The sequence below is a fragment of the Teleopsis dalmanni genome, chromosome 2, assembly GCF_002237135.1.
Source record: "Teleopsis dalmanni isolate 2A chromosome 2, ASM223713v2, whole genome shotgun sequence".
Lineage (NCBI taxonomy): Eukaryota > Metazoa > Arthropoda > Insecta > Diptera > Diopsidae > Teleopsis > Teleopsis dalmanni.
Genome location: NC_051847.1, coordinates 146,516,355 through 146,543,752, shown reverse-complemented (window position 1 = coordinate 146,543,752; position 27,398 = coordinate 146,516,355). Strand labels below are relative to the sequence as shown.

Here is a 27,398-nt window from a genome sequence, read left to right as displayed (position 1 = left end):
CATCTTTATTATACTCAACATTTTCTACTTCTTTAAAATTATCATCAACGTCATCATTATAACAATCATCATAATCTTGTACTTCAGTTGTCACACAATATATTACCACGTCTACTGCCGCATTTGCTTGTCTTCGCCCGTTCTTTTCTGCTTAGGCACTTAGTAATCATAGAGCAGCGGCGTCATTGCCTTTTGCATATAAACGCTTTTATATATGAGTACCAAGTACCAAGTACCGAATACGAACGAGTAAGTATCTTTTCATAATTTTTTGTAGTTGCTGTTTAAGTATGAATGAGCGTATGTCTCCTTAAGCATTAATGTCATTAAAAGTCAGTTCCCTGCTGTTCGGGTATACTCTTCTCTGCTGCAGTTGCAGTTTAAAGATTGCAGTGCGACTTCAGTTACATTGACTTAAGCTTAACTTCGTCTTGTTGCTCATTCAAATGATATACAAATTTTCTTATTGCTTTGGGGAACTTGTAGTCTAGTTCAAAGATACAAAAACAAAATAAAAAAGAAATACGTACTTTTGTGTATGTTATATAATGGTATACAGATAGATACACATAACAAAACAATAACATATACATGCATAATAGATAAAAAGTTAGTAGACTTGTTGCAAGTTGCAATGAACTTAGAATATAACAAGCCAAGCCAAACCAAGCCAAGTCAAGTTAAGTCAAGTTGTCAGCCAGCAGCCAACAGCGATTATAATATGCAGACGGGTGTGTGGCGGTGTGGTGCTGTAGGCGTTTGAGGTATGCTGCATGTTACTGCTAATAGTCATATTTTTCATTCAAATTATTAGTAATTTATTTGATATTGTTAAAATTGTTGAAAAATCGTTTTTTAAGGTTAAGTTTATTATGCGGTTAAATTTTATTAACAGAGATGCCAACCAACACAGATGTGATATTGTGTGTATTCAGCAATGCGATGCTGCTGCAGTTATGCCTTTAAAAATAGATTTTATTATGTGTTCAAATGGAAATTAGAATGCTCAATTAGCAAACTTAAGCAGATAAAAAATAATCAATTTTGATAGATTTTTAACAAGAACACAACAATATAAAAATTAACACTTATTGCTAAAAACTGAAAAAACTATTAAAAAATATACAATATAATCTTGACATAATTTACTAAAGTAATTAAGTCTTATATTGCAGTTTTTACAATGTTTATTAATTTCCTTGCCCTACTACATTAAATTCATTAAAATCATTTTGTTTATACAAATAAACTTATAGTTCTTAAGACGACATCGTTGTTGTTGCAAATTTTTCGTTTTGTCATGCATAATTTTTTCATTTAGATGACTTCTACATGTTCTCTTATACTACCTAGCAAGTATAATAGCAATAAAATGAAATTTATATATTTCTTAGCTTAAAAAAATAAAATGAAGAATATAGCAAAATAATGATTTATTTAAGTGTGACGTTAGCTTTGAAAATATTTGTTGAAAATCTTTAAATAAATATTTTTATCTTTTGTGGTAATGACATTACATTACCGTAATGTTCATAAAACAAGAGTAAGAGCATAAAGCACTTTACTTAAAAATTAGTATGATCAGTTTAGTGATTCACTGCAATTTGTGTAAGTCATATACTGTCATATAGTATATTTAGTCATTCAAGATCATTTATAAAAGTTTATTTTGTATTCCAGAATATCTTTCACTTGAAATATAGATTATTTATTGATAACAGATAATTATAGACAAATATGGAAAGACAATTGGTTGTAGCCAATATCTTTATTTAGTGTGTTGCTCACTGGCCTTTCTTAATGAAACGGACTATGACATGAACATCCACAAAATCAAAATATTTCAAAGTTTTTTTTTTTAATTTTTGATTTTTAATATATACCTTTATTTTTGAAATTTAAAAATATCTTATGTGAACTTATTATAATCTGTGTATCATTCTATATTAACAGTTAAGCTTAACTAAAGTACTATTAATATTGTAAGATTTTATAAAAGATTATAAGAGATAATAAAAGATTATAAGAGATTGTAAAAAATTATAAGAGATTATAAAAGATTATAAAATATAAAAATATATTTAAATATTTTAAAATGTTATTAAATATTATAAATTCGAAAAAAGAAAAAAAATAAAAATTGACTAATCAATAAGATTTTTGATATGCTTTAAAATAATATTCAAATTTGCTTCTATATAATTTTCTAAAAACTTTAATAAACTACACTTCAATAAATGTCTCATTTAATTTCCTTCTATAGATATTCTATGTAATTTTCTCTTACTTATATATTACATTTGTGTACATTTGTGTACATCACTACAAAGCTCACAGCTGTTGCATTTTACTGCATATTAAGAAATATAGCTTTGCTACCTGCCAACATATGATTCACATATTTTGATTGCAGTGTAGTTGAGTTTCTGCGAAAATAGCTACTTTGCTTTAATATTAAAAATGTTTATAGCATATACATGCTAGACACAAGCACACATATCCGCGTATATAATTGAATTCAACAATTTCTTCTGCGTAAAGCTGACTGCTGCCAGTGCACCGTGGCATAATTATAATTACAAATAATAATGCATAGTTTACTGATGTGCAAATGCAAACAAATATAAGACAACTAACTAATTTTTGCTTATTGCATATTTCAAATTATTACTTTATATGAAGTTGTGCCATTGGTTTGTTACTATTTGCCTCAGCGCTATGCCAATAAAAATCAAAAAAAAAAAAAAAAAAAAAAATCAAACTATATTTTTTCATTCCAAATAATGATTTTCCTTATATGCAATTTTCCTGCTTTCATTTGCGATAATTAAATTGCAATTCCTACAAATATAATTTTATTAACAATATTTTCGTATGAAATAATAAATGCTTATTTACAATCACATTTGTGCATATTTATAATTCTGCATTTAATAGTAATAGGTACGCTACGAAATAATAATATTTTTCTTTGCCAAATAAAAGTAAAATGAACTTTCTGAAGCATATCAGGCGGGCAGGCAGGTAAGTAGACGAAAGAAAACATTTTTATATATATGTCCCTTCGTAATATTTAGTCCACGAATCTTTTCAAAATAATTTTTCTTATGACGTGCAAAAGCGTTACGCTTTACTTAACTTTAAATTTTGTATCTAATTTTTTTTTATACGTATAATTTGCGTTTATGTGAAGTTTCTTCTCCTTCCTCCTTTTTTTAATTATTTGATTTTATTACTTTATTGTTACTGATTTTATCTATCAAAAATTTAATTTGCTTGCTTTTTCTCTTGTCACCACAAAGTGGCGTTTCGAGTGCCAAGTGCCAAGAATAAAAAACTTTAATTGAAAAACTTTTCAAACACTTGCAACACTGTTTTTCTACTTTACTTTCTAAACATTTTTTCTACTAATTTTTGTCTGTAAAGTTACGACGAGATATGTTGCAGAAAAGTTGTGTTGTGCTTTACGTTCGACAGAAATGATTATTTTTTAATTGACCTCATTATGACTTCAATTTTATATCATTTTGTAGCTATCTTATTTTTAAAGTAATGCAATTTGTTTTATACACATTTTTTTTATGCAATAAACTCATTACTTTAACTGACTCTATTGAAGATTACATTCATATGAAAAAGGGGTCTTGTTTAAATATTTTATCATACGAATTGTCATTATTCTTCTTTGTATGTATCATTTTTATTTTTGTTAACTATTACAACATTTTCAATAAAAATGAAATAAATTTAAACATCATAAGCTAATCAAAAACATATATAACATATTTTATATAATTTTTCTGTAATCTTTTTTTAACTAATATATAAAAAACTTGACAAATTTATATGTATTACCAATAGTGTATGAAATTATAAAAAAGTCTGTAATAAATTAGAATTATAAATAAATTGAATAACATATTATTCAATAAGTTTCTGGTTTAACTAAGAAAAGCATATGTTTGTTTCCAGAAATTCGACACTATTCGCACAAATACCCTCTTATAAGAACGATACGTTTCTTCCAATGCTTCTGTAACTTCTTGAGGGCTTCATTTAAATTGATATCACTGTGAAAAGTTGAGAACTATTGAAGTGTTAAATGTGATTAGTTGAGGATGAGAGAAATTATATCCAAGAGGTCTATATATATCATCGTTTTCATCGACTTGTGACTTGTGGTTTTTAATTCGAAAGCCAACGTACACATGTTTAAATTTCGTTAGGTACAATAATAAACACAACTAGCTCACCCAACTTTACATTCCGCTCTTTGTAATCTATTTTATAGACTTTTAAGCTTTCTGAAACAGCTGTTGATTTTGTGTGAATGGATCGTATAGTATTATTGTAGATTTTACGACCGCTTTTACATCATTAGCATATTAGTCAAAAATAGTTGATTCCCTAGTTCAGAGTCTCTATAACGCTCGTCAAGCAACTACTTGGTTTTAACAGCATATTTGTCCATCAAAAAACAATTTTCATTAACATACGAAATTCTTTCATTAGCGATTGAAAATTACAAGACTACATTCACCAAATCTATTGTAACCTGTAAAGCAATTATCATGATATCATTTGAAGAATGTTACTGTTTTCAAATAATATGGCACTATTAATAATGTTACAATAAATGTGTCAGAATGAAGACTCTTTCAGATATGTAAAACATATAACATGATTTATAAATTATCCGAGATCTTTTTCACTATTACAGATAAACTAACACGTTGCCTATGTCACAACTACCACACTTTTTTTGGAGTTTCCAAAATGTATTTATTGTAAATAATTGAAATAAAGAAATATTCAAATTCAGGACTATAAAAATTATATATAAAAGTAACAATAATAAGAGAATGAGTAAAATTTAAGCCCATTTTTTACTAGTAACTTATTATTTTATAAAATTCAGAACAAAAGTTTTATATTTTATTATAAATCTTCTGTAGTATGTAAGTTTTTCACATTAAAAACCATACAGCATACTACGTATATGCCATTAATATTTAACATTATCAATATATGTAAACATTCAATCAAATACAATAAAGAAAAATTTTATAAATCAAGAATAAATAAAAAATCTACTGTAATAAGTAATAAAGTTCTTATAGTCGTATGTGTGTGACAACTTTTCAAGTATCTTGTATATTTTTTGAATTTTTCATTTGATTGAAATTCCATATGTGCAACAAGAATCCTTCTGCTAGACATTTTATTTGAATTTCTTTAGTAGTACAAAGTAGAAGTGCCATTTGAGTTGCCCTATTAAAAAACAAAAAAAATATATATATAGTTCTTCATATTATTAAATTTTATTTTATTGTTCTCTACTTTATTGTTTACATAAGTTGATTTTTTTTTTATAAAAAAATATTTCTTGTGCAATTCAGATGCATTTTATTTTATTTTATTTTTTTCATTATTTTTCATTATTTTCATTTGCATATATATGGTAAATAATTTGAACAGTTCTTATTAAATTTCATGAGAAGAATCTTTACTTTTGTATATTCCTAAGGCAATAGATAATATTAGAGTATTTTAAAAAGTCTAAAATCTGTAAAAGTCAGTATTTATGTTCTTTTTTAATGTATTTGAAAGAAAGTCTTTTTTGCAGGTGACTCACTGTCCATTTTTTTTCTTACATTTTGGGGACTCTTTTTTAGTAATACATAAAACATTTCGTTGAGAACTTTAGTTAACATAACCCAAATACCCATATATGCGTTAACAAAACCGTTTCTTACTAGATTTTATTTACATATTTGATATATTCGATTATTACTGATTGTATTACTGATTACTGTTTGTTTTAATTCTTCTATTAGTACTAATTTTCTTCTATTAATACTTACTATATTAGTACTTATTAGTAGTAATATTCTTCTATTAGTATTTATTAGTACTAATATTTTTCTATTAATATTTACTATATTAGTAGTAATATTCTCTTATACTCTTATACTCGTACTCACTATATTAGTACTAAGCTTTTATTAGTACTAATATTCTTCTATGAGTATTTACAATATTAGTACTAATATTCCTCTATTTGCATTTATTAGTACTCACATTCTGCTATTAGCATTTATTAGTACTAATATTTTTCTATTTGTGTATATTAGTATTTACATTTTACTATTAGTTTTTATTAGTACTTATATTCATCTATCAGTATATCCTATACATTAATACACGATTTTTTTTTTGTTTTTTTTTGCGTTTTAATTTCTATTAGAAAAATTAATTACAATAGAATTATAATCTCTATGTTTTATGATTATTTCTGTTAGTCCGTAAGATTTTTAGTACGATTTTTTGTACTATTTCATCTTTCAATATCATTATTTTTGTAACTAGATCTTTTTGTACGTTATTACTTCATCCATCAATACAATACGGTCAATTGCAAATAGATTGCTAATATTTACAGTAGGAACCAATGCAGCAACGTCGAAATAGAATTTTAATGAGAAATCAAAGTTCCCCTTGCGGTCCCAGGAGCATATTCTTGCTAATTTTTTATAACTTACATACTTACTGCTGTTCTTGTCTTCTAATGGATCATAGGAAATCTTCTTGATAACTACCCAATGTTTTGGAGGATGACCCCCCTCTTTTATTATCACTACATATAACTTTCAATAGTACTCAATAGTTCAATAGTTCAACAGTTCGTATGATTAGTTTTTTTAATTTTTTTTTATTTAACTATATCCTAACATACTTGGGTAAGTTTTTTTTTTTAGACGTAATCAATTATTTATTTTTTATTAGCTATCTTACCAGAGTGTGTTGTATTTTTACTGTTTATGTGAGTTCCATTCGTTGTGCTGCGAAAAATAATGTTAACGTCGTGTAATCTCTAAAATCCTTTATACTCTAAATGACTTGAAAGTTTTAAAAGAAAATTCTTAAAACTTCTACTTAAATTATTTATTGGCTTTGTAATTTACTTGTTTCTATAATTTTCTTATCGTTTCTAAATTTATTTATTTAATTCATATAGGTATTTGTACGAAATATAAATAGATCCCGCCCAGTTTCGCCTTGCTCCCCATTTTTAGTAATTAATATTTTAGTCATAAAATTCTGCTGCGTTTCTGCCATTTCAGGCGATTATTGTAAAGTAATTCTTTAAGTTGAACGTTTATTTTCCGAAATATGTGCCATAAATTGTAGAAATTCTTTTCTTTTTGGGTGAGCAAACCGAGAAGAATGAATGGAAGCATTTTCTTAATATCAGCAGAACTTAGTTGAATTGCAAACAATAAGAAAAGAAAAAGTCATTAACACAAATGCTGAACAATGCGAAATGAAATGATTGTAACGACTGCAGCATATGTTGCAAGCGCAAAGAAAATAATAGCAGCAATTGTTGGCAGCAGCAACAGCAGGACGACTTAACGGCAATTGCAGCAACAGTGGCAGTCGTGGCGGTATTAACATTAACGACTGTAGACAATTTGTACGCTAAAATTGTAACTGAAAATTGGAAAATGTCACATTAGTTTTGTGGCATTGGTTACCGTCGTTACTCTGCGTTTGAAGCTGCTATTTCTACTGCTCCTTCCAATTTGTAATTGGCAGTTTCCATATTTAGTTAGCAATTTTGCTGATACCACTTTTATATATAAATCGAAATTGAATAACGTGACCCAATGGTAAAGAGATACAAGTTCTAATTATTAAAGCAATATGTGTGGTGTATAAAACAGATTAAAATAAATTGCATTGTCAGCTTTTGCTGACGTCAGCAAAAAAAAAGTATTAATTAACTCACGATGTGTAGGTAACACCTTTTACTGAAATTAAAAATTAAATAGAAGAAATAAAAAGAGAGATACAGATATAAAAATAAAAAAAAGAAAACTAATTCAATACATAAAATATCTGAGTGTCACTTAAACTAAATGTCATTGTTGGTTGTAACCATTTTCCGCTTGCACTGTTACTAAATTCGCATATCTCATGCATGTTGGGTTCTGGAAACCAACTGCATATTTTTCTATTTGCCATTTAGTTTTTGAAAAGTATTTTCCGGAAAGGGTGCCATACTGAGCGTTGCCAGCAAAACTTTCGATTTGCTGATTTTCTTCGTATTACATTTATTTGTCAGTTATTGCTAGTTTTTGAATATTTGTTTGAACAATATTGCAACCGTCATTCAGTCAGATTGTCCATCAGTCACTGATGTCTGTCTTTAGAGAAATTTTGTTCTTTTGCTAAAATATTTGAGGTTTTTAAGTTTTTATGAAGCTCAAACATATGTAAACTTTTGTTACTTAACAATTTAAATTGATATTCTATAGTGAAATAGTGAAAAGCAGCAGCTTTGAGGTTGTTGAACTGATCTCACCCACATTCGTAGCACTAGACAACGTACTTGTAATAAAAATTGTTTGTAATAAATGCAAAAAAAAAGATATGTTTATTAAATATGAAAAAATATGTTAAGCATAAAGTTAGAAAAAATATAGAGTTATAAAAAACATATGTATTTGCATGCAAGCGGTCACACAGTCGTCAGCCAGTCACCCAGTCAGCCAGCCAGCCGGGCAGATAGATAGATAGATAGACAAAAAGACAGACAGACTTGAATGAATGCGAATGCGGGTGTATCCGCAGTAGCAATGGGGAAGAAGCATCGCAGCCGTAATCAAAATTGACGAGCATCGTATTGAGTAGAGCGGAAATAAACACTTGATAGGCGTTTACAAAATCAATAATTTTCTGCTCAAATGTGTGGAAAATGTGTTAAAAGTTTACAACAAACATAAAACATACTAAAATCGGTGGGGTAGTTTTTTGTGTTCTATTAGAAGTCGTTCTGTGTGAAGTTGTAGTTGTTCGCTCTTAGTGGAAAGCGTGAGACTGACTGCATATTTATACATCTTGTCTGTGCTAGCTGAACTTTAATGAAAATATGAATTTTTATATGCATTTATAAATTTTTTTATTTATTATTTGTTTTTCTTTGCATAATTTATTTTTTACTTTATAACTTTGTGAAAATAATTGTATTTTTTTTGTAAGTATATTTTTCCCTATTTCTTTTGTATGCTTTACCCTATCAAAGTGTAGTATTTTATTTTACTGCAGGCCAAATATCTGGTGAGATGAAAAAATGCTAAAAAATTAAATTTTGACTTTAACTTATAAATAGTTTGTTAGATTAAACAAATGTATAAGTATAAATTTTATTAAAACGTAAAGGAGAGTTTAAAGTTCTTAAATATATGTATATTTTTAACACCGTTCTGATTTTCCGAGCACGTCTATTTGACAATCAATTTAAGTGAAGTCAGCTATTATGGGCATTATTTCTACTTTTTCTTACCTTCAATAAAGGTTAATTAACAAGATATTGGACTATAAAGTTAGAAATTACAAAACATCTGTAGAGATTATAATTATGTGCATATCTCTAGAAATAAGCTATATCGGTTATAAGTTGATTTTCGAGTTAATAGTCTCTAAAGTTAAATACTTTTAAATAAAAATAACAATCAACGCGGACATGTTCACCAATTGGATATCTATACTTTTCTAGAAGTAAGCTTTATTGGTAAATAAATTAGTTAACGAGATATTAGACTTTAAAGTTTCAAATTTTTACATGAAAACCATCAACATCAAAGAAACGCACCATCGATAGTAAAACACTTATTCAAAATAGGTGTCTAAAAAAAATCTGTTTTCTAATAAATAGAAATCTTATTTATATTTTAAAAACCATTAATTAATATTTAATTAATTATCATTATTTTCAACTACAATACGGTATGGAACCCAGAGTATTTTTTACTCTATAATTCGCATAAATAACATGATTAACAGGCATACATTGATGACTGTAAACTCATTAAAATTAGTAGCACATGCGTAAGTTTTTTTTTCTGCGAACAGTAGTTCGAACACTACTGAAGAAACAATAATAAAAATTTGATTAATTTATTGAAATTTGGTTGACCATACAATGCTGTTTCTTCGAGTATTGCCAAGTACACATCATGATCTTAAAAAATATTCAAATTTTTATTTAATTAGTTTATATAGTTTGTTGAACTGCACGTGCCAAGCTTGCGGTCCTATGCTCCTTTTATGGGTTAAAGGAATCTATATCTATAAAGTAGAGTTTAACATGTTTAACATAGTGCTTCATCCAATCCTTCATATATTTTTCGAATACTTATTTAGGTATTTAATTTCTACAGTTAATTCCTTTTTTGCGGTTTTTTAATGAAGAAGGATGAAAAAATATAATGAAATTTAAATAGTATTCAAATGTTACGTATATTTTTCTATATATTAAATATAGTTCATTGACTAAGCAGAGTAATACTTAATTCTTTTATATCTCTAATTTAGTCGTTTTACCTTTAAAAAATTAAAAATTTAAATTAATGTTTGTAAACGAATTTAGAAGGTTTTTGAAAGCTTAGAAAAGAATTTTAAATCATTATATTAAAACTGTTCTACAAGTCTCATAAATAACAAAATTCTAAAGTACCAGATAAAATTTTAAACCAAAAAAAAAAACGCTTAACTATTTTTATGTAAATATATGACATAAGCTCATTATTTTATTTGAAATTCATTAAATAACAATAGATGTTAGCATTTTATTTCGTTTGTATCTTTGATATATAGCTTATAGCTAAATCTGTTAATCAGTTAAACATATATTTATGTTTAACAAATATAAAATATTATAATTTTTAAATATAGTTATGTCTTTAATAAAAGTTTTACAGTTACTTCGTTGAGTGTCTCAAGTGACACTTCAAGAAGATTGTCTTTAAAATTACAACACCTACGGATTAACATAATTATTTTTTTTTATTTTTTTAGGAGGATGGAAATAATTTTTTCTTCTAACAAGAATAATAATAATAAATAAATATTCCACAGTTTTCTTTGTTTTTTTTTTTTTTGTTTTTGTAATGTACTTCTTTCTCCGTTGACTGCTTTTTTTCTGAACATGTCAATGACCTAAAAAATGTTGGTTTGAAATTCAAGTTGCTTACCAAATATCTAAAAGCATATTACTTATGCGCATATGTAGCTAGATACAAAGGCAGGCAGTCAGCCAAAAGGTATACCATATAATGTTTATTGTGTGGTCATAATAACGAAAAAATTTAGAACTTCAAAGAGCTTTAAAGAATACAAAATGTTAAAAAATATTTTGCTGTGTATTTTTGGTAGTGAATAACTTTATAGTATTAAAAATAGTAAAAGAATAAATGCTGCGCATAGGAAATGAAATATTAAAAATAATAATTAAAGAAAAGAAAGAAATTTAAAAAAAAATTAAAAAGAAAAGAAATAAAAGCATGGTCAAGTAAATAAATATTATTTTATGCCGACAGCTAAAAGTCAGTAAGTCAAGTCAATTGCTGACTATCTTTTTTCTTTTCTCTACCCCCTCTTTTTTCTACGAGTGTATAAATAATTTTCTTAATTTTTTATTGTAAGAAATTCTTACTTAAATTTTAATTTTAAAGCGCAAAATAAAGCCTCAGAAGGCAAGCAATATTTGAACTGGTTTAAATCTTAAAAATTGGTCTTTCTGCTATAAAAAAAAAAGATTATAAATAAAAACCAGAACAGACTGCGTGAAGATTTTTTCCAGCAAACTAAAGTTTTTTTATTTGATTATTATTTTTTCTTTTTTTCTTTTTTTCTTTTTTTCTTTTTTTTTGTCAAATACAAAACCATCAATGAGTAATGTCATATTTTTTTGTGTATTTCGATGACATGATTTCATAAACATTTGATATAAAGTATATGAAGACAAAAAATAAGTAATGACAAATCAAATATTTCGTTAAATAAAATGCAAAAAAAAAAAACAAAATTTAACAAAAAACAATAATTTTTTTTATCTATATTTGTTAAAATATAAATAAAATTAAATTAAATGATACAAAAATTAGTTTAAATTTTAAATTCTTCATGGTTTTGCTATTGTTAGATTTTCAATATTGTGCCTGTGTTCTCCCAGGCCATCCAACTGAACAAAAAGTTGAAAGAAAATGTACAGTACAGTTTAGAAGAGCAGTGTATTACGTACTGTACTGTGCCGCTGTTATGGAACTAGAAAAATTGCATTTGATGGTTTTCTGTTCTACCGATGCACTCAGCTATGGACTAAAAAGTAGGTTGCATATAATGATTACTGTTGTTGATGTTGATGTTGCTGACGTTAATGTTGCTGTTGACTGACTGTGCTTTAGTGGAATAATTTTTCTCTATATTTTCTCGTTGTTGCTAATTTTCCTACGGAATTTAGACGAAATAGCTTTAAGAAAATTAAAGCTTAACTATAAATTAAATATATAAAAAAAATTTCTTTGTGTTGTTAATTTGTTATTATTTCGTACTTTATTTGTACTAAGAGAAAGTTTGATTTTTTTCTGCTTTACAGATACAGTTTAAACCAATTATATTTTATGAAGTAGCCTTGTACTCGTAGCTTTATTTAAAAATAATTTCACTTAAACAATTTATGGATTTTGTTAAACTGCCTGTATAGAGTCGGTGACACAAATTTTTATTGTCTACTGATTTTAAAATTAAAATCAAGTTTTGTCTATGACGAGACAAATTCAATTGTTCCTCATTAAATTGTGTCAACTTAGAAAACTTGCCATATGAAAGTTGCTTCATTTATTATTAAAACGAAGTCAGTTTATTATACTAACGTATGTGATGTGAAAATAACACTATTTGATCAAAATAATCGTATTTTCTATATAAAAATCCATATTTTTTTTTTTAAACACTAATAATTTTTTAAAAGTAAAAAAGTAGTATTGAAGAGTAGAAATTGTTAACAAATATTGTAACACTGAATGAAATTATAAAAATTTTGTATATTAACTCTCTTTCTCATATTCCGCTTAAATTCAATAAGGTTCATATATAAAAAAAATTTTTAATACGTGCGATTACAAATCTAACTTAGTAGTATTTGAATAATAATGAACTTACTTTATAATAATGGAACTTTATTAAATATGAATGGAGAAATGTTCTTGTATATTAAATAATATGAAATAATAGCTTATGCAATTTGCTTCTGATTGTAATCAAATTAATTTGCTAGTCCATTTTCTATTACAATTCATTGCGTTTATTTTTCTATATCAATTATAATAAAAGCTTTATCATTATAAATTAAAATTAAATTCATCAAAAAGTGTTTGTAGAAGCAAATATTCTTAACTAGTCAGTAAACAATATATAATAGTTTTATATTTATATATATATATATATATATATATATATATATATATATATATATAAATATATATATAAATATATATATAGGTTTAAATCTTTATAGACATATAGGTATAATATAATATAGGTAAAATATAATATTGGTATAATATAAGTGTAATATAATATAGGTAAAATATAATATAGGTATATATATATATAGATATAAATAAATAGTTGATTATTTATTTATAATCATTTTTTTAAAATGATTATCTAAAATAAGGTAACCGCTATTTTTTCCAATAAAAAATATGGAAAGTGTCTAGTGCTTATGAGTACTAATGAACGAATGTATGCGTACTTGGTTATACTCGAAACAGTGTTGTATGGTCAGCCAAATTTTAATAAATTAAATAAATTTTGTTCTGGTATTTTCTTTGCTATTTGAATCCGTTTAACTTTAAAATTTATTCTTTTTTGTGCATAAAACAAAAACTGTAGGTAGCTTACTGTAGTTATAACACTATTGAAAAAAAATGCTGTATGATAGAAGAGTATTCCTTACAAAAATATTCAAAATATAACAAGGTATTTATTGACAATAACTAAAGAAAAACCTTTTTTTTATTTTCAAAATTTTGAGATAAAAAAATAACTTTTAAGCAATTTAATTTTCGAAACTACTTCAATGCATGGATGTATTAGGTACCAAAATCGTCTAATATATTATATGCATTAGAAATTAGTGTTTGAATCAGGCTTTTTTCTATAGGCTAAATCCTATATTTACATAAATTTACGATTTTAATTATTTCTTTTTGTGATGTAGGATATCGATATATATTTAAAAAAGATTCGTCCTACTATACGATTTATTTTCATTTATTGAACCAACTGAGAATTTCTGACATTTTAACGAAATACATAGGTGCTTTCTATTTCTCTGACGCACTTTAAAAGCAAATAGATGACCGACCTTTACGTTTAACTATAGTATATGAAACAAGTAAAATATTACATGTGAGTATATGTAGTGTGTTTTGCTTTCTTCGTACAGAGAACATAAATGCTATGTACTGAAATTTGGAACTACAACAACAGCAGTTAACAACAAAATATTACTGCTACTACTATAAAATGCAATTTTATTACTGTCAAGGGATTTAAATGCTTCATGAACCTTTAAATAATAGAGGAAAACAACATAATAAACATGTTGCCTGCTGTTGTTGCTGGTGCTGCTGCTGCTGATGCATATGCACCAAGAAACATGAGCAGTTAGAACAGCAACAAGAATATCAGCAGTAGCAGCAGCAACAACAACAAAAAGAAAAAGAAAAGCAACAATTTAGCTAACGATAAAATGTCAAAAAATTTACACTTTCTTTAGTGCAAACAAAATAACTGAAGTTGATGTTGATGGTTGTTTTATATAAAATAAAAACAATAAATAAAAATTGTTAAATTGATGGTTTTCAAGTTAATCTTGACATATTTGATAAATTAAACAATAGCTAAAATAAAAGAATTTATAAATTACAAAAGCTGGCTGGCAAGTGTGCAATATTAGAAAGAATAGAATTTTGCCGCAGAAAAGTGCAATATTTTATGGATTGACGATAAAGAACTGGCAATAATAAAGAAATTCGAACATCTCTGATATTCAAATTTTCCCTTACATATAATAAAAATCAAAGTTACTCTAGAGCATTCATTGTTCTTTTCATCTGCATTAGTGTACTGAAATCCTTTGTGTCATAAATAAGATAAAATAAAATATAAATCTACGTTTTTTTTTTTTATAGAAAAAGTAAGAACTTCTAATTTAAGGTATACAGTAATGAGATCGATAACCTCCTTTTCAACCTCTTACACTATATGTAGCAATATAATAGCGTTTTCGATCGGTAAATCTAGATCCAATCTAGATTCAACCTAGATTTGGTCTCGATCTGTTAAATTTTGTTACCCAATCGAATGGTTTTAGTGTCTTCTAACATTTTTGTAGTAGTGTTAGTAGGTTTTTATATATTTCATAAATATATATATCGAATTAAATCACATTTTATTTGTCAAGTCTTCTAACAAATCTGTTAATTTCAGGATAATCTTGCTATTCTAGAAAAATATCTCAAGTGTTATGTCATGTATACATTTCACTCGAAACTTACTAAATGGGAATGAAAATTGCACTAAAAGTGAATCTTGATTGAAACAGTTGCGCCAGATTTACTAATCGAAATTAAAAATTACATTAAAGATGTGTGCCGATTGAAAAAGTTACTCCAAATTTTATTATGAGTTTCTCATATTTATTGTATATAATGCATACTACGCATCTACTTAATTAAAAAGTTAAAATCTTATGAATTTAATGCTATATTTGCATTTCATTAGAATCTCTTAACTTCACTGATAATAATAAATGTTTTGAATTATAAACTTTCAAACAAATTTTAAATAATTCAAATCAAATACATACCTTTAACCCTTAACCTTTGTGTTAAAACTACTTAATTAAAATGAAGGCAAACAAAAATTATCAATTGAATGAATGGTTTGCAAAAAAATATATAATCCTCTTACCCTGTCACAGCAATTTTACAGCCACTTCAGATATATTTTTTCAACATAATACACATTAGTTATGCCTGAAATTAAATATTTCCCTTCAACAGAAGAGCATATCAACACATTTTCAATAACACGTGCCAACGCTAAGAGGCCAAAACTATCAACCAAGCATACTTGGATCGTATCTCTATGCCAGGCATGCAATCCAAAAACACACCAACACCGATACCGACATCGACATCGACACCGACATTGGCACTGCTATAGATACGGAAACACAATTATATGCTGCATGCCAACATAAAATGCTGCTTACTGCTTGAAATTCATATCAGTCAAGTTGGATTATCTGCACAAGGATTGGTGAGATATGAGCAAAACTGATATGCATGCAGCTAAGCAAGCAACCCTTTCCTTCCGATAGTATTGTGCAGTTACAGCAACAGCAGCAACAGCACCAACAATATGCAATCTTGTTGAAACGCTCAGATACGAATAAAAGCGTACGTTAAATCAAATAGACAGACATATGGGCAAACACATTTTCGTCAAGATAATATATTTCTTATGAAAAATATATTTAAGGAATTTTACTACCCATATATGTACTAGATACTACTTTTTTTTGTTTTTTTTTTTGCATTCGAGCATATGATGTACGTCTTAAGGGACATGCTAAAGCAGGGGTTTCTTCCATGGCTTTTTTCGTTCTTTGAAATTTTTTATTAAGGGTGTGGTGTGTAGTTTGTTATGTCTGTAGTCAAAGTAGTCCTAGGCAAAACCCTCTACAAATTTGGAATACTGTAACCAGTAAACATATTGTTTGCAACCAGCAAAAATATTGCCCAAAGTACTTGACAAGTACGGAAGTTACCCTTTATATATAAATTTTTTTTAAATATTTATTTTATTTACTCATTGATGTTATCGTACAACAATTTTGTGGTCATATTATTTGCAACTACGTTGGTGTTGCGGGTAATGTTTTGTGGATAGATATTTCATAAGACCGGAAAAATAAGAACGATGTTTTTAAAAAAAAAATTTCGCTTAACATGCTTAAATTTTATAGTTATTCATATTTAATGGATTTTTATGATATGAATAATACTGTAAATTAAAAAGTAATATATTTTTAAATATAAATAAGACAATTTATTTTAAAACTGAATTTATTTAAAACGCGAATATACAAAAGAAATATTAAGTAATAGTAATTTATAAAATAATATTAAATATTGTAAAAAGTGGAGTAGTATAAAAATAATTTATGAATATTTTAGTGAATATATAAATTCTCTAGAATAGGAAACTGAATCAAGTTTTGCTTGTATTCTTATATTTGTTTTATATTTAATTTATATAGTTATTTTGTATTTATTTTATATTTATTTTATATTTAATTTATATTTATTTTATATTTAATTTATATTTATTTTATTATTAATTTATATTTATTTTATATTTAATTTATATCTATTTTATATTTGATTTATATTTATTTTATATTTATTTAATACAGTTATTTTGTATTAATTTTATATTTATTTTATATTTAATTTATATTTATTTTATATTTATTTTTTATTTATTTGATACAGTTATTTTGTATTAATTTTATATTTATTTTATATTTATATTTATTTTATGTTTATTTTATATTATTTTATATTTATTTTATAATTATTTTATTTTTGTTATTGTTGTTTAATACTATTTGAAACCTCTCTAATAATTTTGTTTTAAATTTTTGTATTTTTTCCACCCTTCAAAAATATTTTATTTTACTCTTTTCTATTCTATTTCTATTTCTTTTTGTAAAATGAAAATGTAATCATTTACAGTAATCTTTAAGAAATCGATTTTTTTATGTTAAGTTCAGATTCGTTATCACACCACTTAATTCAACAAAGAAATTCTTAATTCTTTCACTTCATTTCTTTGATAATTCCATCATCTTTTCTTTGATTTTGTGCTACCATGAAATGAAGAATAATTTGTGAATACCCTTAATTTTTTTTAGCATGCAAAGTGCCAAATTCACGCTTACAAGCAACCGCTCACCTCGCCTCACTCGAACGCTCAAGTCGTTTGTAATTTTCGATATCAATTCATAAGCATGAAAAGTAGACAAAACTTCATTATCGCTTAAATGTGCAAATTGCCTTAAGGAGTGGGACAGAAGGTTAAGGAACTTTAAATGTAAAGTAATTTGTATAAATTTGTGTAATATTATGAATACAAATTAGTATTTTGAAGTAGAATTCGTTGACTTATTTAAAAAGACGACCGCAAAGACAATAAGTATTAAATAAATGAAATTCGTAAAAGTTTAATGATAAATAATAATATTTTCTAATATTGTATAAGTGAGTTATAGCGATTTACACTGAACTAAGAAGAAATGCAAATTTTTCGTTCAAAATAAGATTTACTGTTAAGCAATTTAAAGTTTTGGAATGTATGATGCAATATACGATATTAATACTTAAAATCAGGACATTTGAATGTGTAATATATACTTAAGTACATATAAAATCCTTAACAAAAAATATTACCAAATGACATAGAATTGCTTTCCCACAATCTAAATAAATCTTAATGAATTCTAAAATCCATCAGAATCTGGGGATACCATCAATTATAATTTCTTAGCATGAATTTGAGTTAATTTATAAAATAAAAAAAATCTACAAGTTTCACTACGATTAATGAATTTAATCAATGTTATTTTGTGCTATATAACTGCATTTTTTCCGCATACATGAACTTGCATTGTTTTCTTTGCTGTGAAATATAAATAATTATAGTATATACTTATATATTATTATGAAGTCAACTATTTTCGCATAACCTATATTTCTGAACCTAATGCTATGTTAAATAGCGAATGGTTTTGACTAACGCACACAATGCATTATTATATGCCATTGATGGAGTTTACTATGTGCATTCATATCATAGACCACAAGTTCAAGATTAAATCGCTTTTTCTTTCTCTTAATTGAGTTTTGTGTGCCATAAATTCATTCAGTAGGAAAAAGTGAAAATCCATATTTTTTCTTTCGCATATTTTTCGCACATATTTTAAAAAGGCGAAAAATTTGCTTGCAATTGCAGTTTTGCTGCAATGCGCCTCAATGAAATATCCTTTTATTTCATATTTGAGCCCTTTTTAATGTTTTTGTCTTGCTGTAGACATTGTATTGGGAAAAAATTATCTGCTAGCAACATTTTTGGCTCTGAATGTATTGTTAACTGGTGTTGTTGTTGGAATCGCTGTTGTAGTAATGCGAACGGAAGTAATTTTTTGATAGTATTTAAATTTCGTACTATTCTTTTTTTCTGCTCTTATGCGCAATGTTGTTATGTCCTTTCTGTGGTTAGTGGTTAGTAATAAAAAAAACAGTGTACACTTATATAAAAGCTCCAAAAAGGATATAAAATTACAGAATACGGATTAATAAATCATATCAACAAACAAAAGCCGTTGACAGTTTTGTGCGGTGTACATGCTGGCTTATGCTGAAGTTGTACAAATGTCATCAAAAGGTTAAAAAAAATGTGTAAAAAATTGGTATAAAAAAATAATAGAAAAATTGGTGACCTGTGGCTAATGTTAAATCTAATGCAGATTTTTGATTTTGTAGCACTGTTCGTATATTAACTCTGTCTGTACTTCAATAATAAAAGAAACGAATATAATATTATGGTTTACCATTTAACAAGTTAATAACATGTTTGCAAAGCTAAACAAGAGAGAGATATACTTATTGTAATTGGTTATTTCTATTTTTCTTCAACTATTTGCAATCCTTTTCATACCAACTATGTATTATTTCTTCCGGTATTTGTTTTGAAGAGGGAAAGAGGAAAACAGAGGAAAATCCAATAAGTAACCAACCAAAGCGAGAAACAAAGGTACGAACGATGATATCAAGGAAAAAAAGTAGAAACCAAAGTATGTAAGAAAGAAGGAACCAATAATGGTTTCAAAGAAGAAACCAATGAAAGAACCAAAGAAGATACCAAACAAGGTACCACAGAAGATAGCAATAAGTAAGCAAAGAAGGTAGCAAGAAGGTAGCAAAGAGGAGACAAACATTGAATAATTGAAAGAACCAAAGAGGGGACTGAAGGAACGAAAGATGGTATTAAGGTAAAAGAAAAAAATAAAAAATGTAAGAAAGAAGGATACAAAAATGGAACTATTGAAACACTCAAGAGGAAGGTATCACAGAAGGTACTGAAGATGGTACCAAAGATGGTACCAAGAAAGTACTAAAGAAGGTCCCAAATAAGACACCACCAAAGATACAAAAAAATGTATCAAAGAAGATACCACAGAAGGTACCAAAGATAGTACTATAAAGGGTACTAAGGAAAGTACCAAAGAAAGAAAAAAAACGAAAAAACTATTTGAAAAATCAATGCAGGAAGAAGGAAGGTATGGTAGGACATATATGAAATACGGTAATAAGAACAAAAGCGTAAACATAGAAGAAATCATAATAGGAATCACAGAAAAACCACAAAAGGAGCATAAACAAAAATTAAACCAGAAACAAAAATGAAGCAGCAACATAATTAAATGACCCAAGAAAAAGTTAAAAGTGTTAATACTGAAGAAACGAATAAAGCAATCAAATATGAAATGAGATAGGGATCCAATATTGAAACTAAAGTTTAAATTAAAAATGGGGTGTAATAAAACACAATACTAAAAACGGTCAAAGAGATAGTCAAGGCATAATCAGAGACAAAACTGATGACTAAATTTAAAACAGAATCGAAGAAGAATTAAAAAGGAATTCGATAAAAAAAAGGTAAAAGATGCATCACAACCAATAAATTAAAAAAAATACAAGAAATTGTAAATGAAACATGAAGAATAAGAAATCAAACAAGGACATTAAATATAGGTTAAGAAACCACATAAATGTTAGATATTATAAACATAATGTCTTGGGTTATAAAAACATTATAAAACAAAGATATTTTTTAATATATTTTAATGTGAATTAATTACCAAGAACGATGTTAAGGGATATATATAATCATTTAAAGAAAATCAATCTTTAAATCATTAAAAGCACCAGATTCTTTTTCCCACAGTGTGTTAAATAGAACGGTCACAGTTTGAACATTTGAAGCAATCGTATTGAAATTATCTAGACATATCACAACACATTACAATTTTATATTAAATATTATAGCAAACATAGGAATGAAAAATTAGTTCCCATTAAAATCATACCGAAAAGTACTTAAAATACTTATAAAAATTGTGTAACGAAATATGTGAAAGTAAAGCGAAGAGAATAGGGGAGTACAAACTTTGTGTCATTTTGTTTTTAGAAAAATGGGTTTAACATTTTCCGGCTTTTGCTATTCTATTGCGTGTGATACTGATGTGATGCTTATAATAATTGTGATGATACATAATAGCCACTTTGCTTTATCATGCAAAGTTGTCGATGGTATGTTGCGTGCTTAAAAATATGTTAAAGGATTTAAGATTTATAATTGCGTAAACCATTTTAAGTAACAGCAAAGTAACAAAACAAAAAAAAAAATTAAAACTGGGAGAAGTTAAAACTCATAAAAAGTAAATGTACGTAATTCGGTGTCGACTTCGTTGAAATTTCCAAAAATCAGAGATTCTCTTTATGTGTGAAACTTATTCAATTTAATTTCAAGTGTAGTGGGTTGAGAAAAGTATGTTAAATTTTTATAAATAATTTATCTTTTATATTGTTTTTTTCGTTTGTTGTTTTTTCATTTGGCATTTCAACTGCTACTTCAACCCCTACATTTTAACTTTAAACCATGGATAACATTTCATTAAGCGCTTTGGCTCAACATCCAACATCATTTGTAGTGGTTGCTTGTTCATACAAAAGGGGTCAAGTTGAGCCAACCACGTCCGTTCATATGCGTATCATAAATTTTTATAGCTACTTTATGCTGAAATGTATGTATCTTTGAAGTACCTATACATATACTACATACTTTTTAGCTGCGTTATTTTTTGAGTGTTGGTTGACTGGGTAGCAGAAGTATCAACTTAAATGGTCAAACGGAAATTTAATTCAATTTATACACGAGAGTATAGTGTGCGTGTATGTATGATCTGATCCTTTCATTTTTTATCCCTTATTATAACTTTCTGCGCTTTTCACAGATACAATCATATATTCATATGAGTGAATGTATGTGATTTTAATGATATTTTTTTTTATTTTTGTATTTATTTATTTATTCGTTTATTTTTTTTGGTTCCGTTGGTCTTGCATTTTTTGGAGCTCTACTTTCATATAACAAAGTGGCTTTTTTCATGCTATAAGCTCACATCACATCCATTACACCCCTGGGTCATCATCATCAGCAAACAGCTATAGAAAACATCATCATTGTTTCATATTAAACAGATTATTTATGCGTCTACTACTGACTGTTTCAGTAATGCCACACTCTCAACAGATATTTTGTTTCAGTTTTTGGATTTCATTGCATAGCTCAGATATTTACAATGGTTCCAACCAATTCTTATTTCTATAACCTTATTCTACTTTTTTTTCCGTTTATCCCGTTTTTTCCCCTTTTTTAATTTTTAATATATTTTTGTTTTTGCTTTTGTTTCAGTTTTTTTGTTAGAATTAAACATTATTTTTAGTGCTGCTTATATGTTGTATGTGTACGTATATTTTTATTAACAATATAAATCCGTGGAGCTTCATAATTAATCCTTAATGGAAGTCTATTTTTTAAAATTATTTTTCAACTTTTGATGTTTAGATCATAAATATTAATTTGTTTTTATGCATTTGAAGGGACTCACTTGCAATAAATTTTTTTCATGTTATTCGACTTCAATAACATTAATGAGTTTTGGAAACCATATACTTCACTTTCATTAAAATCGATTATGTTAGAGTATAATTAGCATGAAATTGAATTTTTTATTGTTAATTTATTTAATTAAAATACTTACAGTAAAACAAAAAAAACAAAAAAACTTCAATAAATACTACTCTGTATTAGTACAATACTTTAGTGTAATATTCCATATAATTTTTTAATTATATGCTTGCATGCATGCATTTGCAAAAAAAAAAAATACTTTAATTTTAGAGGTTACATTTTATTTAATATTTTTCGATACATAGAAGTGATTTTGCTGCTCCTCCTATTTCTACGGATACAACTTTAATAAAGTTTCAATATTCATAAATGAATTATATGATAATGAAGTTACTTATTGTCCACCTTCAACTTATTCGCAAATAGTTTTTTGGAACAGTAGTGAACTACAAGAACAAAAATTTATTTTATATTATTTTAATTAATTGAATTTTTGACTGATCTTACAGCTTTTTCGAGTATTGCCAAATACCCATGATCAGTGGTCTTGGAAATTATTCTTATATTTAATTATTGGTAATTAATTTTTGAGACTGCAAGTACCAGGAATCGATCTCGGGTTCTGCCGAATTTAAAGCTCATAGTCAGATCTCCTTAACCAACTGACCCAAAACCGTACTTGACTTTTCTGTTCGCACATTTTTCTGGATTTTTGTTAATTTCCTTGAAAGTTTTATTTAGAAATTCAATTGTTGTGTTTATACTAGAACGAAATCATAAACTAGCTGTAGAAAAATTGAATTAATTAATTACATTTTATTAATTGTTAAATATCAATAGTATTCTGTTTGTGGAGGCATTTTTTTTTGCATAATTTATATATTTTTGCTTATGTATAGAACCTAATCTAGGAACATAATATTGAGAAAATCATGCTAATGTTATTCCACGAGTCGCACGGGGGAGTATAAAATAATAAATGTAGTTCTTTCTCACCTTTACCTTGCTTAAGTGAAAATTTTTAAAAAGAACAACCTCACAACTATCTTATTTACTTGTGGGGTTGGTTGTTCTTTTATTTCATTTCAGAAAATATTTTTTTTTGTTTTATATGTATGTATTTTTAAAATTTAGCTTATTGAAATATAATTATATCAATTTATTTAAATAAAAACAAAATAATTTACATACTATTATGTACAGTTAATTAATTTTTTTAATTTTTTTTTTTCTTTACAGGTAGGTGACAATGTACGTACGTAGATGTGCTTGACAAAAAAAAAACAGATTTGTATTTTTTTTCTCTTTGCGTAACAAACAAAACAAATTATATAAATAGTAATTTTTTCACATAATTATCCAAAAGCTCAATTTTTATTTATTTAACTTAATTATCTTTAAACAAACAAAAAATAAAAATTATAAACAAATTCTTAACAGAAATTGTTTTATACAATTCTTGACTACCTGTGGCGTCTGCTGCTTTTCATTCTGCTTTTATATTACCGAAAAACGTAAATATAGGACTATATAATTAAAGAAAAAAAATATTTGTTAGAATAACTATTTAATTTAAAAGTCTGCCCACATTTCATATAAACAAAATCAGAAAAATTTATGTAATTTTTAGCATCGCCTCTTAAAAATGTTTTAATTTTATAAACCATATTTTTCGCAATTGTTTCAGATGTTTTTTCTTTTAATTTTTATGTGCGGCAAATATTTTTAAACCGAACGATTTTTGTTTTACTTCAAAATCTAAAAAAATGCGCAACAATTTCTAAAACTTAATTAGGTGTAAATTGTTCTTGAGTGGGTGATATATGTATGTTTAGTATATACAAAACATTAACAAATACGCTACATATTCAATATATACATACCTTAAGGTATATAACACTATTACCAAAACTTTCTTAACAGTTCGTAATTTTAAATGCTTAGGTAGCAAGTAAAATTAAATAATTAAATCATTTGTAGTTCACATTTAAGAAATACTAATTTTTTAAATTTTTATGTAGTTATTTTTAATATATTTAAGCAAAAACTTAATTCTAACCATATTAATTAAGGTTAAACTTTTTTTAAATATATATAATGTCTACAATTAAATTTACAATTCATTTTAATTATTTTTTTTTTTTATTTACAAAGTTTTCCACATACTTCTAAAAATAATCCATTTTTTAAAATATTATTATTATTATGTTTTTTAAAAGATTATTACATTTTTTTTTATAAAGAGGTTTTTTTAAATATTATTATTATTTTTTGTTTTAAATATTATTATTATTTTTTGTTTTAAATATTATTATTATTTTTTGTTTTAAATATTATTATTATTTTTTGTTTTAAATATTATTATTATTTTTTGTTTTAAATATTATTATTATATTTTGCTTTAAATATTATTATTATTATTTTTTTAAATATTGCTATTATTTTTTGTTTTAAATATTATTATTATTTTTTGTTTTTAAGTATTGTTATAATTTTTCGTTTTAAATATTATTATTATTTCTTGTTTTAAATATTCTTATTTTGCTTTTTAGATATTAATTTTTGTTAATTATCATTATATTAATATTATTTTTATTATTTTTTTAAATATTTTTTTTTTTTATAAATATTATTAGAGGGTTTTTCGAATAGTAAAGAAAGAAATAAAGGACAAACAAAAAAATTTATTTTAATTTTTATTGAAATTTGGTTGACCATACAACGCTGTTTCGAGTATTGCCAAGCACTTTTCAGCAGTGGTATTAGGAAATAATCTAATTTAATTTAATTTAATTTAATTTAATTTAATTTAATTTAATTTAATTTAATTTAATTTAATTTAATTTAATTTAATTTAATTTAATTTAATTTAATTAATTTATAATTAGTTTATTATTATATTACTAATTATACTATATTATGTTTATATTTATTTTTATTTTTATATTATTTTATTTTATTTTATTTTATTTTATTTCATTATTATTTTATATTTCTTTTATTATTATTTTATATTTATTTTGTTATTACTACATTTTTTTTAATTATTATTTTATATTTTTTTATTATTATTTTATATTTATTTTATTAATATTTTATATTTATTTAATTATGATTTTATATTATTATTTTATTAATATTTTTATTGTTTATTATTGTTTTCTAAGCCTTTTTCTTCTTGTTTTTTTTTTAAATTATCCGCAGTTCGTTAAATTTTTTGAAGTTGATTAAAAAAAGTTCAAGATTTTGTTTTTTTGTGGCACTATGATTGCTTTTTAGAACTAGTTTCATAAGAAATCTGCAATTTTGAAATAGTGTCAATTGTTTAAGATCAAATTCTATAAATTAAAATGATTAGAAAATAATATTTATTATATTTTTATTATAATATTATTATTTTTTATATTTGTTTTTATATACTTTATTGTATCACTTAAGAATTTATTAGTGCAATAAAATTAAATATTTGGAACAAGTCCCATAAATATTTAATATCCACAAAACCGCTTCGATCTTATTGCATTTATTACTTTTTTTTTTTAGCTACTTTCAAGTTTAACGTAAACTAATAAATTTTTGTTTTTAATTAAAAAAAAACCCTATTGTGTTACAAAAACAAAAATTATGTATTGCTGAAAATTAATAACTTAAACTTTTAATAGATTTTAATATTAAAAACCTAAATCCTGTGTAACAGGTTAAAAAAATAAAAATTTCTATGCGGTTTTGCATAAGTTTTATATTGGTATATTTTTTTTTAAATATTTATAAATCTTTTTTTAATTTGATTTAATTTGTTTATATTTTTAAATATTTAAAACATTAGCGCATTAAATACATTCCACGTGCTTATATGTTATTTAAATTTGACACATGACCACCAATGTTTTTTAATCAATTTGTCTTTAGATTTGGTATTTAATATTTGTCTAGTTTTGCGTCATTTATTTTTAGAGTAAAACATCGTTTAATTTTTCATTCAAATCTAAATGATTAAGTAAAGAAGTTTGTTTTTTATATCAAATATTTATATAAATGTGTATTAAATTCTTTTTCATAACTACTTCATCTGAATATCTAAAGAACTTATAACAAAATATAAAAAATGGCATTGCAGAACAAAATAAATAAAAGTTATCTGTTGATTTAATTCTACTTAAACTAAATGCTTGATTAACTAATTTGATACAATTTGATTTAATGGTTTAATACTTTCGTTTATTTGTTTAATTATTCCATTTATTTTATGAGAGCATATCGAGCGGCTTTAAATTGCTTTACTAATTTTTTTTATTTAATCTAATTAAATTTGTGTTATAAAACTGTTAGCATCAAATACTGTTCAAATGCCTTGTTTATAGTTTATTTTCAACATTTATATAAATAAATAAAAAAAAATGTCAACAGATCCAACAGCTGAATAATATGCTGGTTATATACAGTCAAACCTCTCTATAGCGAACCTCTCTATAACGAATCTCTCTACAACGAACCTCTCTAGCGAATTCCTATCTATAACGAAGTTTTCTCAGGTACGCAAACAAATTTTTACATACAAAAAAGCCTCTTTATAATGAATTTATTCAAATACAAGTTAAACACTCAACTAATATGTTGTAACTTATGAGAAACTAAAATTATGGGCTTACCAATATACAATTAATGTTTTTAATGTTTTGTATATATATATATATATGAATAAATATGAATTAAATATA

General features: G+C 25.4%; 1 protein-coding gene across 3 annotated transcripts in view; it reads left to right on the top strand.

The window, feature by feature from the left end:
- Positions 1-27,398, top strand: part of LOC119678125 (maternal protein pumilio) — a 400,630-nt gene that overhangs the window by 199,823 nt on the left and 173,409 nt on the right. Inside the window, exon 2 of one of the 3 annotated variants that reach the window (XM_038089800.1) lies at positions 23,920-23,931. The exons of the other annotated variants lie outside the window; for them this stretch is intronic. Coding sequence (XP_037945728.1) covers positions 23,920-23,931 — 12 coding nt within the window. The remainder of the gene's footprint in view (positions 1-23,919; positions 23,932-27,398) is intronic. 3 annotated transcript variants of the gene reach the window in all.